Source organism: Mytilus galloprovincialis, chromosome 6 (assembly GCF_965363235.1).
Source record: "Mytilus galloprovincialis chromosome 6, xbMytGall1.hap1.1, whole genome shotgun sequence".
Taxonomy (NCBI): Eukaryota; Metazoa; Mollusca; class Bivalvia; order Mytilida; family Mytilidae; genus Mytilus; species Mytilus galloprovincialis.
This window is the reverse complement of record NC_134843.1, coordinates 66,405,443-66,419,452: the sequence shown is the minus strand read 5'-3', so window position 1 is coordinate 66,419,452 and position 14,010 is coordinate 66,405,443. Positions and strand designations below refer to the sequence as shown.

Here is a 14,010-nt window from a genome sequence, read left to right as displayed (position 1 = left end):
TTCTGGACTATCATTAAAAGAAGCAGAGGAGACGTCTAAATTTTGCTTCAAACACGTGCGTCGCAAAGTGGTTAATAAATCCTTTATGTGACATGTGACGGACGCCATTTAACCATATAATTTTGTCAAACAATACAATCAACACCTTTATTAATTAGTCCTTTGTTGTCGATAGCTATAAAATGCAATCAGCTGATTATTGATTTTCTGTCAAAATAATGAGTTCAAGGTGAATTCCAAGTATTGTCCGATCAGGTAAAGTCCGAGAAACCCAAAAATAGTAAAAAAAAACAAGATGGTTGAAAATAAATCGTTATATATTTTCGCCAATGTTGAATTTTAATCAACACAATTATTATTTTTTCGCAAATTGCAAAAATGGCGACCGCCAGCGGAAACCCTGCATTGATACATACTTTATAGTGTTATTGACAATTCATTTTAACTTTTGACCTGCAAACAGCTCAGTATCTTCTAAAATGATTATTTACAAATTAGAAAATCCACACAAATAGAAAAGCACAAAACATTTTCTTATTATCCTTTAATTTCTTAAGTGCACCTCTGCAGATGAAATGATGTGACAAGGTATTTTGGCAAATTTAACATTTGGATGAATTGATTATTTTGTAGGGAGTCGGTGGTACTGTGCAATTTCCTAAGAATTTCTTGAAGCCAGCTTTTGAACTCGTAAGATCTCATGGAGGAGTTTGTATCTCAGATGAAGTAAGTGTATTAATCCATTATTCAAGAAGTTATAAAGTATTTGTTGAATGTGCAGGAGTTATTCTTGTAAAAAAACTTATGATGGGGAAATACTATTTTTATATTACCAAATGTTGACTAGTCAGTATATGATTTTTTGACAGGTTACTTAATCTGTGGTAGGAAATCCTGGTACTCTGTCAGGTAAGAGCAACTAATAGAAGTAAAATCAAGTTACAAGCTCCAAAAATTGTACTGTTAAGATAAAACTGTTAATGGCAGTTCTACAAAAGCAGATTTAAATTTTTGACCAGTAAATCTGATTTTTATTTGATAAAACAAATTGCAGTTTGTTTAATTTTGTTTTTAAAGTCAATCAAGTCAAAGTAATTGTTTTCCTCTTTATCTTATTCACATTTGCATGCAGGTTTCTGCAGACATGTCAGTTTTCTAGTATTGAGAAGTAAATTGTTTATAATAACAAAAACAAATTTAACTATCTTGGATAAATAAAAGTATCTAGATCTTAACACAAGTACAAAACTATGAGGTTTTATACTAAAAATATATCTATAGAAGGTTTTTGCTCCAGACTATGTTTCTAATAATTGCATATTTTTCTTGTCCCTTTTTTTATTTATATTATCAAAAATAAGAAGCTGTTGTATGATTGCCAATGAGGTAACTCTTAAAAAAAGACCAAATGACGCAGGAATTAACAACTATACCGCCACTATATGGCCTTCAACAATGAGCAAAGCTAATACTGCATAGTAAGCTCAGCAATAAAAAAGGCCTATATTGCCTTTTCAGTAATAACAGACCCAATACAAGAACACCAGCCGCCTAATTTATGTTCAAATTAATTAAAAGTAAAAACAAAATCAAATTTATTACACAGCAACAAACAACAGCCTCTAAATTACAGGCTCCCAAATTTGGACAGGCGCAACAATATGTTACGAGGTTAAACTCGTCATATTGGTATTAAATTATTTAGAAAATTTTTATTCTGTTTTATTTTGGAAGTAAAATATTTTCTTGTAAGCATATGCTTTGTATTATAGGTGCAGACAGGATTTGGAAGACTTGGATCTCATTTCTGGGGATTTGAAACTCATGACTTAGTTCCTGATATAGGTTTGTATTAGTTGGTCCTTTTCAGAAAAGGAACAATGAATTTTTTTAAACAGAAATAATAATTTTTTTTACAGAAACTATTTTAAAGGAATGTATTCAAATATCCTGATTTGCGCGGAAACTCAATGTTGTAATTTAAATTTTTTATTTTCCCTTAGATTACATAGCTGAAAGGAGAAATGGTCTTATTTTATTTTTGGTCATCTATCCAAAAAAATTGTCTTATTTTTAGCTCACCTAGCCCGAAGGGCCAAGTGAGCTTTTCTCATCACTTGGTGTCCGTCGTCTGTCGTCGTCCGTCTTGTTACCTTTTACAAAAATCTTCTCCTCTGAAACAATTGGGCCAAATTTAACCAAACTTGGCCACAATCATCATTAGGGTATCTAGTTAAAAAAAATTGTCTGGTGACCTGGCCAACCAACCAAGATAGCCACCACGGCTAAAAATAAAACATAGGGGTAAAATGTAGATTTTGGCTTATACATGTATCTCTGAAACCAAAGCATTTAGAGCAAATCTGACATGTGGTAAAATTGTTAATTAGGTCATTATATATCTATTCCGAAATTTTCAGATGAATCAGACAACCCCTTGTTAGGTTGCTGCCCCTGAATTGGTAAATTTAAGAAAATTTTGTCGTTTTTGGTTATTATCTTGAATATTATTATAGATAGAGATAAACTGTAAGCAGCAATAATGTTCAGCAAAGTAAGATCTACAAATAAGTCAACATGACCATAATGATCACTTGACCCCTTAAGGAGTTATTGCCCTTTGTAGTCAATTTTTAACAATTTTTCGTAAATTTTTGTAATTTTTTACAATAATTTTCTCCTCTTAAACTTGACTTAATCCTCTTCATTCCTTGTGGAACATAGGGCTGCTACAGTCGCTTTCCATCTTACTCTATTTTGGGCTATCCTTTTTGCTTCGGTCCAGGTATATCCAATTTCATCCAGCTCTTTGTGCCTTGATCTTCTCCAGCTGTGAAATGGTCTTCCTGCAGTTCCCGGTCTCCGATGTCCTTGGGGATTCCATTCTAATGCGTGTCTAGTGATGGTACCTACAGGTTTCCTCAAAGTATGCCCAATCCATTGCCAAGTTCTCATCTTTAGCTGTTTAGTTGCTGGTTCCTGGTTGGTTCTTTCCCATAGGCAAATTTGGCGCAGGCATTTGTTGATAAAAACCTGGATTTGGTGTTGTACCCCTGCTGTAAGTCTCCAGGTCTCTGCACCATAAAAAAGGACTGATTTAACATTTGTGTTAAAAATACGAATATTGGTGTTTTCTGTAAATGCTGTTGATTTCCAAACTGGCTTCAGCATAGCAAAAGCTTGTCGAGCTTTACTTATTCTTGTCCTGATGTCTGCATCTGTCCCACCAGTTTTATCCATGATGCTTCCTAAATAAGTAAACTGATCTACTTCTTCAATATTTTCTCCTTCTATTGACACTGTTCCTCCTTTTCTGGTCTTTACTTTCATAATTTTTGTCTTCTTGATGTTGATTTTTAGCCCTAGTTTAAACTACTAGGATTAATTTAACCAAAATTGTACACAATCACCATTAGGGTTTCTAGTTTAGACATTTTTTTTGTCGGATGACCCTGCCTGCCAACCAAGATGGCCAACATGGCTAATAATAGTATATAGGGTAAAATGCAGTTTTTGACTCATATCTCTAAACTCAAAGCAGTTTAAGCAAATCTTCCCATACAAAATTGTTCATTAGGTCAAGATCTATCAGCCCTCAAATTTCAGACCATTCAGGCAACCCTTTGTTGGGTTGCTGCCCCTGAATTGGTAATTTTAAGAAAATTTTGCAGCTTTTGGTTATTATCTTGAATATTTTTATAGATAGAGATAAACTGTAAACAGCAATAATTTACAGCAAAGTAAAGGCTGCAAATAAGTCGGCATGATCAAAATGGTCAATTAACCCCTTAAGGAGTTATTGCCCTTTATAGTCAATTTATTACAATTTTCATAATTTTTTAAAATTTTTACAAAATATTTTCCACTGAAACTACTGGGCCAAGTTAATTATAGATAGAGATGATTGTAAGCATGAATAATGTTCAGTAAAATAGGATCTACAAACACATCACCATCACCAAAACACAATTTTGTCATGAATCCATCTGTGTCCTTTGTTTAATATGCACATAGACCGAGGTGAGCGACACAGGCTCTTTAGAGCCTCTAGTTAAAGGGATACTACAGATTTTCCATATAACACAACTTGAATTGAAAAAGTTCTTCATGGAATATGGTCGCCATCACCTACATATCAATACCTTATGTGCTCTTCATTATATAATGCTTTGTTGGTATCTTGGTACCTTGAACAACTTTTGCACAAGGTCATGGTTTTGATCCCCATCAAGGTTAGACTAAAGACATAACAATAGGTATTTATTGCTTCCTGAGTAAGTGCACAGCATTTAGGAGTAAGATCAAGACTTATTGTCTTAGGGTCAGAATAGTGTGTCCAGGTGTCAATTGGTGTAAATGACTTCATTTATCTAAAACTGTTAATTCGAAATTACATAAATTGTAATAGCATATATATTTTTACAGTAACTATGGCCAAGGGTATTGGTAATGGATTCCCCTTAGCTGCAGTTGTCACCACTCCTGAGATAGCTAAACACATGGGAACAGCTCTACATTTCAATACATATGGTGGTAACCCAATGGCATCTGCTGTAGGATCAGCTGTTCTTGATGTGAGTATAGGAGAGTTCAGGGATTGTTGGTGTTTCCACACTAAAATTTGACTTCAATTGCATATTTTTAACCCTTACCTAGATGAAAACCTATTGTAACATGTGTAAGGTGAACATATAAGTTGGTGTTTCCATGCAGACAACAGAAATGATCTCAACACTAGTACTGCTTAAAGTTTTGACATTTTAATGTGACTTTTGTGTTTCAAATGGATTAGGATTCAGAAAAACAGAAACAAAGTACTGGTATTGAAGAAGTTTAATCTACAGTTATAAAAGTATGCCTCATTAATTAAATTGATTACATATAAATATGATTGATTGTTGGTGTTCTAATGCCCTTTTTAAGCACCACTTTTGGGCTATTTTGTGGCAGCCAGTTTTTATTGGTGGAGGAAGATGGAGTGCTTGGAGAAAACCACAGACCTTCGATAGTTGTAGTCAATTAATTAAGATTGGAATCAAGTGCATCCACATGAGTGGGGTTGGAACTCACAACCTCAGTGTTGACAGTTATTAAGGTAGTAGAACTACTTAGGCCTCTAATGGCCTCTGAGAGCCCTGCACACATTAATATGGTCACTAACTATGTCTCAATTTTACAGGCAATTGAAGAAGATGGAACACAGGAAAACTCACATGTAGTTGGAACATATTTTATCAATAAGTTAAGAGAACTGCAGAATGAATTTGATATTATCGGAGATGTAAGGGGCAAGGGACTCATGATTGGTGTAGAATTAGTATCAGACAGGGTAGGTGTTAATTTGATCTTATCAGACATGGAAGGAGTATATTTGGTGTAAAATAAGTATCAGACAGGTTAACGGGGTATCAAAATTGTCATATTTGATAGATATATAATGTTCTTTCAACTGATGTCCAATAACATTAACAATAAATAGAGAATTGCATAGATTTACTGGTGAAGAAAAAGGAAAAAAAAGATAAATTTAGGAATTTTTTTAAGGATTGAAAGTTGTCCTTTACACAGGCATGTATTTTCTGGTCATTAAGATAACACAAAAAGTAACAAGCACTTAATAAATGTCATTAAAACAGTTTCAATGATGGCACTATTTTCTTTTTGATTAAAGAATAAAAAAATTGCTATGTATTTGAAACAAAACAAATTACAAAAAAAAATATTATGAAAATTGGAGCTACATGTAATACTTTTTTCATTAAATTATATCTAAGGCAATGTAGATAATTATGATACTGAAGGAAAGAAAGTACACATTTTATATTTGTATAATTATTTATAACACAGGAAAAGAGAACACCTTTGTCAATAGATATAGTTGGTAAGATCTGGGAAGACATGAAAGATATGGGTTTATTGGTTGGAAAAGGAGGATTTTATGGCACAGTGAGTTTATTTATATTATGTTTTAATAATTATTAAAAACTGTTCTGGATATTTCAACAGAAGAAAGACTCATTTAATACATCCCACATAAAGTTATGCTTATTATTCAAAGTTTAATTTCTTCTGTTTTATAAGAACTTTTTTCAATGTTTTTTTATTTTAATTTGTTATTCTTGGTTTTTTATGCCACTTCTGTAGTGGAGCGGGCATTAAGTTGACCTTTGTCCTTCTGTATGTCCATCCATCCGTTTTTATGCAGTTAAGCTGCATTATGCGAGCACCCTAGATTTGTGTTCTATCCAATAAATCCTGAAATACTTGCCATTGTTATTATCTAGCTTGTTACTATGTTATATATAACTAATTGAACACTTTTTTAATACTTTTTATTCTGGATTACAAAAAAAATGACCAGAAAAACCTTAAATGATCGTCGATTTATCCAAAAGTTTTAAAGTTACACATAGGAAGTAGTGCTTATTAAAAATCCTTGTGTAGTTCATTATGACTTGAGCTTTTAGCTAAGATGTCAAAGAACAATTGTATGAAATATTTAATCGCCGAAAATCTCTTAAGACAAGCAGTTTAGATTTCCCAAATGACCAAAGTCGTAGGAATATTGTTTGTCATCAATACGTAGTACAACTACGTCAGTAGTCTATTATATAATTCAACTGTTCATGCTGTTGGCGGCAATTTCAAATTAGAAAAAGAAATTTTCGTAGCTTTTCAATTTGGAGGCAGGTGTGCAAATTAGCGGTGGTCCGCGACCTTCCACTTTTGCAAGCGGAATTTCGACTAGGATAGTTGGTTTCTAGCTACGCCCGACGTAGTCGCCTTACATTTGAAAGAAAATAAGAAATTACTTTGCAAACCTTTTCACCATGTTCACCAAAGTCTCCAATTAAACGAGCTAAAAACTTATTTTTATCATTATTATTCATGACGGCGATGTTCAATTTGTTCAACCGCTAGCTTTATACAGAAAATCGCCGACAAATATTGTATAAATTCGAGTAAAATCCCGTAAAATCGTATCTGATTGACAAAAACAACATTGTAAACACATAACAATGGCGGCCGTGAAGACAAAATTTTACAAAATCGGATCCGATTCCGGAAGCGGATAAGGGTAATTCCGGGTTTGACGATCATTTACAAAATAAATCCAAGCAGGTGAAAAAATACATCTATGCATGGTAAATGAATATAAACACTAGTATTGTAAACCAAAAGATATATGTTAAAGAAAGAAAAAGCAGAAAAATATTTTATTCAGAAACTAAAAATTACTTTTTGATAAATTTTAATTTAAAAATCCAATACAACGTGACAGCTGGGAACAGTATATCTAACGATATACATGTTCATGGTCACAGTCTAAATTTTCTTTATAAATGATAAATGATGATAATGCATGTGAGATGCTTTTAAAGTGTAAACATATTACTGCAATTTCGAGGGGTTATTAGTTTTTTCTCAATTTTGAAGGGTCGATTAAAGTAGCTGAAAGTTTCATTCTTTATTTTCACAAATAATGCAACTATATTATATATACCTTAATGTAAGTAAATCATATGATATATAGGTGGCATTCTTTGGACCACTCTACCCCCTCCTGTTTGATAACTTGGAAACGGTCGAGCTCCCCACCCCTAAACCATATGAGGGGCAGATCCGGGATTTTAGGTTAGGAGGGGCGCAAACTTAAATTTTCGCCGAGCAGAGCGAGGCTAAAAAAAATTGAGGTAAAATTATCGGAATTTTCTTTATTAAGCTGAGAACAACCCATGCTTTTCAAATTTAAGGGGGGTGCAAGCCCGCAACTCTCCCCCGTCTGAATCCGCCCCTGCATATATTCAAGTATAGGACAATATAATAAATAAAAAATGAAATATAGGGGGAGTCACTGGAGTTACCCCACCCCCTCCTGTTTGAGAACTTGGAAACGGTCGAGATCCACACCCCTTAACCATATATATTCATGTTTGTGACAATATGAAAAATCAAATGAAATATAGGAAGAGTCGCTAGGGGTCACCCCACCCCTCCTGTTTTAGAATTTAAAAATGGTCGAGATCCCCATCCCTAAACCATATATATTCATGTATGGGACAATATAACAAATCAGATGAAAGATAGGGGGAGTCCCTGAGGTCACTGTTCACCCTCCTGTTTGAGAACTTGGAAATGGTCAAGATCCTTACCCCTAAACCATATATACTCATGTATGGGACAATATAACAAATCAAATGAAATATAAGGGAAGTCCCTGTGGTCATCCCAACCCTCCTGTTTGAGAACTTGGAAATGGTCAAGATCCCCACACCAAAACAATATATATTCATGTATGGATCAATATAACTAAGTAAATGAAATATAGGGGGAGTCCCTTGGGTCAGCCTACCCTTCCTGTTTGAGAACTTGGAAACCAATGAGATCCCCACCCCTAAACCATATATATTCATGTATGGGACAATATAATAAATAAAATGAAATGTAGGGGAAGTCCCTAGGGTCACCCTACCCCCAGTGGCGGATCCAGAAATTTTCATAAGTTGGGCCCACTGACTGACCTAAGAGGGGCCCGCTCCAGTCAAGCTTCAGTGATTCCCTATATAAGCAACCAAATTTTTTCCCAAAAAGGGGGGGGCCAGGCCCCCTGCCCCCTAAATCCTCTGCCTACCCCTACCTGTTTGAGAACTTGAAAACCGTTGAGATCCCCACCCCTAAATTATATATATTCATATGTATGGGACAAAATAACAAATGATTTTAATTTTACATTTACTATGGGCAAGTCAGTCAGACCTCATCTTTGATCCCTGTTGTAGTGAACATTTGTCTGATTCGTGTCTCATAACTTTTGTACTATAGAACACAAACTCAGTTTTCTTTCCAGGGAAACCAGTCCATTCATACTATTACATGTTCATACTACGTCAAATTGAACTTCTAGCAGTCAAATAAAAATCAAGGTTAACTACCAAGTAGAACAACTGCAATCATTGGGAACTTGTACCACTGCAGACTCACCATAAAAAATATACATTGATATATGCATTGCTTTTGAAACCTTGATAACATATAAATTATTTGCCTTAATAAATAAATCATTAGATAAACATGAATTTACTATATGTGAATGTTTAATGTTGAGGCAACATTGCCACAGTTTTCATAATTACGGTTGCCTTGGTTTTTGGTTAACTGCCTTCAGCGCTTACAGCGCTTTGATTAACTTAAGTCGGGCTTAACAAAATGTTATGACACTTATACACCATGCTTATTACCACAAAACACAGAATAAGTTTGAATTTGGGTAGGGTTATTCTAGAGTTATGCCCCTTTACAAATGAAAAAGTTGCTTAATTTTTTGTTTCCATTCTTTCACTTCAGTTTTATCTCAAACAAATGTTATGAAATTTATATGCACTTATAATTACCACAAAACATAGATCAAGTTTGAATCATGGTGGCCTCACTTTTACTGTTCTAGAGTTATGCCCCTTTATAAATGAAAAGAATGATGAATTTTTCGTTTCCGTTCTTCAACTTTAGTTTGCTTCAAACAAATGTTATGAAACTCATATACAATGCTTGATACCACAAAACACAGATTAAGTTCAAATTTGGGTAGTGTCACTTTTACGGTTTTTGAGTTATTTCCCTTTATAATGTTATATGCAAGCAGGAGCATCATTGGTGTCGATCGGACACATTCCCAATTTATTTGACATATGACATTTCAATCTTTTGAAGGTCTTTATATTTTAATTAGCTTTGACTTTGTCCTGATGATTGTATTTTCAATTTCAATTTTAGAAAAATGAAAAAAAAAGCGAATACAAATCAGACATTTGTTTACTATAGTCCTTTATTGCTATGCTCAATTTTTGAAATACTATATATTTTTTATTTTTCAGACACTAAGAATTAAACCACCTATGTGTATAACTAAAGAAGATACTGACTTTTCAATTGATGTTATGAGGAAAGCGTTTCAGAATTCCTGTTCTTGAAAAAGAAGACTCAAATAGTATCTAGAAGTATTATACGGTGCTGACTACTGCAAGATTATGAAATTTAGTTTATTTTCTTATGGTTTGTTTACTTTTCAAGAACCAAGCTCAACAATTTAAATTTTACATGAACTTTATATAAAATTCAATCTGGTCATTTTAGACTGGTTCAAATCATCAAAGCAATATTTATAAGTTTTCATAAAACCATTCTCTACCACAGAATATTTAACTTAAGTTTTTATTTGAGGTATCTTCATGTTTATTTTTTAGTTAAAATATGAGATGATCTCCCTTTGTTACAATGCCAGAATCTCTGATACAAGCATTTGACTAATTGCCAATGCATGAACAATTGTTTTGTTAAAATTTTTTGAAATAATTTACTGAACTGAATAAAAATTGTGATCTTGTGGTGTATGTTTAGCATCATGTGTAAAAGGTATCTTTTAGAGAATTTGTATATTAGAATAATTTGCTATACAATCAGAACTAGATAACCAGATTTCAAAGACTATTGACATTCAATTATTTTATTTGATGGATAATGGTTTTGGAATTGTTGTAGTGCATGCTGGTATCCAGTGTTTAAGGGTTGTGGGCGTGATCCATATCAAGGTCAAATTTTTGTTGATAATGCTTTTTGGTATGATAGATATTGCTACATATTGTATGTCTAAATAATTTGTTATTGCTTTCAGTCAGAGATCTGATTTTGTTTTATATTTGTAAACAAGTCGTAATCTTCTAAAATGTACAAATGACAAATTAAGTGAATCAAATACTTGAAAATGGAAACTTAAATGTCATTTATACTTTGGTTGAGAATTATCTTATTTGCAATCATACAACATCTTCTTATTTTTATTTTACAATAATCGTTACAAATTATTTTATAAGCTAGGCAAACATTTTTTTAAAGATTTACTATGCAAAATATTTTGGTACAGCATAGCACAGCTTCAATCTAGTTCCTGAAGTCATTTATATGTTAGAAAATATTAACATGCAAAAAACAAAAGATTCCTTTTTTTTGTTTATATTTTACTTGCTGTTGTTTTGAATAGAATTTTGTTTACAAAGCTATTAACCAAAACTAGTTAAAAAATGAAAAAAAGTAAAAAAGATGGGTTAAGTGTAATTTGACTTACTGTAAGCTGTTTATTTTTTTAATGAGATTTCAAGGATTATGAAATTTTACAAGTAGTCATACATAATAGATATTTATTAATGATATTTAGATTTTTTAGTCTGTTGATGCTGTGCAGTCAACAGTAGTACATGTATTTTAGCATGGGGTAAATAGACACTTTTGTATATCGTATAGAGCAAATATCAATCTTTTTAGTTGAAGATGTGCACAGCTTTTTCTAGTCATAGTTATGAAGTCATGATTAGTTGCAATATTAACAAGCAATATAAGTATATATTTATATATTTCATGGATATGTCTGATAAACTATGTAAGCCTTCCCTTTTATAAATAGAGTGTATGTTTTGGGTAATAATTGACAGGGGGAACAAGGGTGGATTATTATTGGCAAACATATTAAATATTTATAATTACGAAAATTTTTATATAGTTTGAAGAAAACAAAAAGTATCTTGTCTACATTTAAATTATTTATGCATATTATATTACATTAAATTTCACATTATCATTATGTTCATCATAAAGGTGACTTTAAAATGAGTGTAGTTTCCCTTACATTTCTTCAGATAACCAAGCCATATAATATCTAAAGTTAATGTTTTTTTTCTGCATTAGTGGGCTTTATTTTTATATTACTTTTTCATTCTATTTCTTTGCATATTTTGCCAGAAAATATCATAAACAATGGATGTTCAACTTTTACAGTGGTTTCATTGGCTGATATTTAGTGCATATCTACCGGTATATTGTTTTTTCTATATATTTATACACAAATATTTTTGTTTTTATATTTAACTGTTGATGGCTTTGTATTACTTCACTGCAATTATATACTGGGTATATTGATATTATATATAAATAAATATGTTGACAAATTACATGTTGTACTTTTTGTCTGACTTTATAGTACACGTTTTATTTGTGCAAATTTATATTACTTTCTAGAATCAGAGATTGTGACACAAATGGATTAACCATTCACTCAACTGTCTTGAATCCGTAGAGTAAATGCTTGTCAAGTCAATCACAATTATTTATAGATATAAGAAGGTGGTATGAGTGCCAATGAGACAATTCTCCATCCAAGTTACAATTTGTACAAGAAAAACCATTACAGGTCAAAATACGGCCTTCAACATGGAGCCTTAGCTCACACCAAACAGCAAGCTATATAGGGTAAAAAAAATGACTAGTGAAAAACCATTCAAACCAGAAAAACAATTGTCTAATCTATTTTTAAAAAAGAGAAACGAGAAACATTTATGAATCACACCAACAACTGACAACCACTGAACATCAGGTTCTGAACTTACCACAGGCAAACAAATGCAGTGCTATTCCACAATGTGGAGTTTTGACCCCAATTTCAGGGTCCAACAAACATAAAAAATTTGTAAGGGTTCCACGGAACCCAGTGTCTCGCCTACTTTTGCTTAAGGAAAAACATCAATAAAAATTTCCCTCTTGATACTGTCTTTTGATTGAAAGAAGCTTCCAAGTTTGGTAAAAAAATCAAGGATAGTTTATGAATCTAATAATTGTTTTATAAACTTTAACTGCAGACTGTATGTAATGTTAACTGGAAGAAAAACTAAGTCCATTTATAAGTAAAATACGGAAAAAGGGATTTTTTTTTTCACAAAATTTACTTCTGAATAATATCTTATGATCAGAAACAAGCTTTTGTCTAAGTTTGGTAGAAATCCAGGATAGTTTAAGAACATTATAAAAATTTTAAAAACTTAAACCATAGAGTGAATGTTTTGTTTCTGGCAAAAAAACTAAGTCCATTTATAAGTAAAATACGGAAAAGTGGAAATTTATTTTTACAAAATTTTCTTCTTGATACTATCTTATGATCATAAACAAGCTTCTGTCCAAGTTTGGTACAAATCAAGGATAGTTTATGAAAGTTATTAAAATTTCAAAAACTTTAACCACAGAGTGAATATTTGTGGACGCCACCGCCGCCGACGCCGAAGGAATGTAGGATCACTTAGTCTCGCTTTTTCGACTAAAGTCGAAGGCTCGACTAAAGTCGAAGGCTCGACAAAAATGATAGTGCAAGTGGTGGTTAAAGTTTTTGGTCAAGGTAGTAATTGATGAAGTTGAAGTCTTGTTATATACATGTTCACTATGATGTGATCTATCTAATTTTAAGGCAAATTAGAGTTTTTACTCCTATTTCACAGTCCACTTCACATAGAAAATGAAAGTTTGAGTGGGGAATCTGAGTACTATGGACACATTATTCTTAAGATTTACTTTTGTTTGATATGGCCTGTCATATCCATTAACTGCAGTACACATTTGTATCCCAGAGTAAAAGAAACTCTCAGAAGTTTTTAATTCATATTATTTTTAGGGGTTTTGGTAAGTATGCCATGAACTTTGCCATTTGTTTTTGGGGTTCAGTTCCTTTGGTTGGATTGAATCTTTTTCAGAAATTTAACCATATACAGTGTAACTTGCATTATCTAACACCTGAGTATTCCAACATCCTGCTTTAACCAACTCATTTTCATGGCCCCAAAATATGCCTATCCTTGCCGAAAAAATATGTGTATTCGGACACCCTGCTTAATCTGACATTTGTTCTGGTCCCTCAGGTTACCCCGTACACATAGTTCCATTATTGATCTATTAAGTGTTTTTATCTGGATTTTTATTCAGGTTTCCCCATGACAAATCATTTACTTTATAAGGTTTAGTTATCATTTGTGAACTTTGCTTGCTGTACCTCTAGGTATTTTTATTTTAACTGGGAAACTGGCCTTACTACAATGATATTTGGTCTCTGGTGGAAAGTTGTCTCATTGACAATCAAACCACATCTTCTTATTTTCATACTTTTTACAAAAACTTAACATTGAATGAACTGTTGAAACC

General features: G+C 32.6%; 1 protein-coding gene across 1 annotated transcript in view; it reads left to right on the top strand.

Moving 5' to 3' along the window:
• Positions 1-11,999, top strand: part of LOC143080144 (alanine--glyoxylate aminotransferase 2, mitochondrial-like) — a 37,419-nt gene extending 25,420 nt beyond the window's left edge. Inside the window, exons 9-14 of the mRNA XM_076255870.1 lie at positions 634-726; positions 1,773-1,845; positions 4,426-4,574; positions 5,180-5,329; positions 5,848-5,946; positions 9,873-11,999. Of these exons, the coding sequence (XP_076111985.1) occupies positions 634-726; positions 1,773-1,845; positions 4,426-4,574; positions 5,180-5,329; positions 5,848-5,946; positions 9,873-9,968 (660 nt within the window). The 3' untranslated portion in view covers positions 9,969-11,999. The remainder of the gene's footprint in view (positions 1-633; positions 727-1,772; positions 1,846-4,425; positions 4,575-5,179; positions 5,330-5,847; positions 5,947-9,872) is intronic.
• Positions 12,000-14,010: the final 2,011 nt, after the last annotated feature.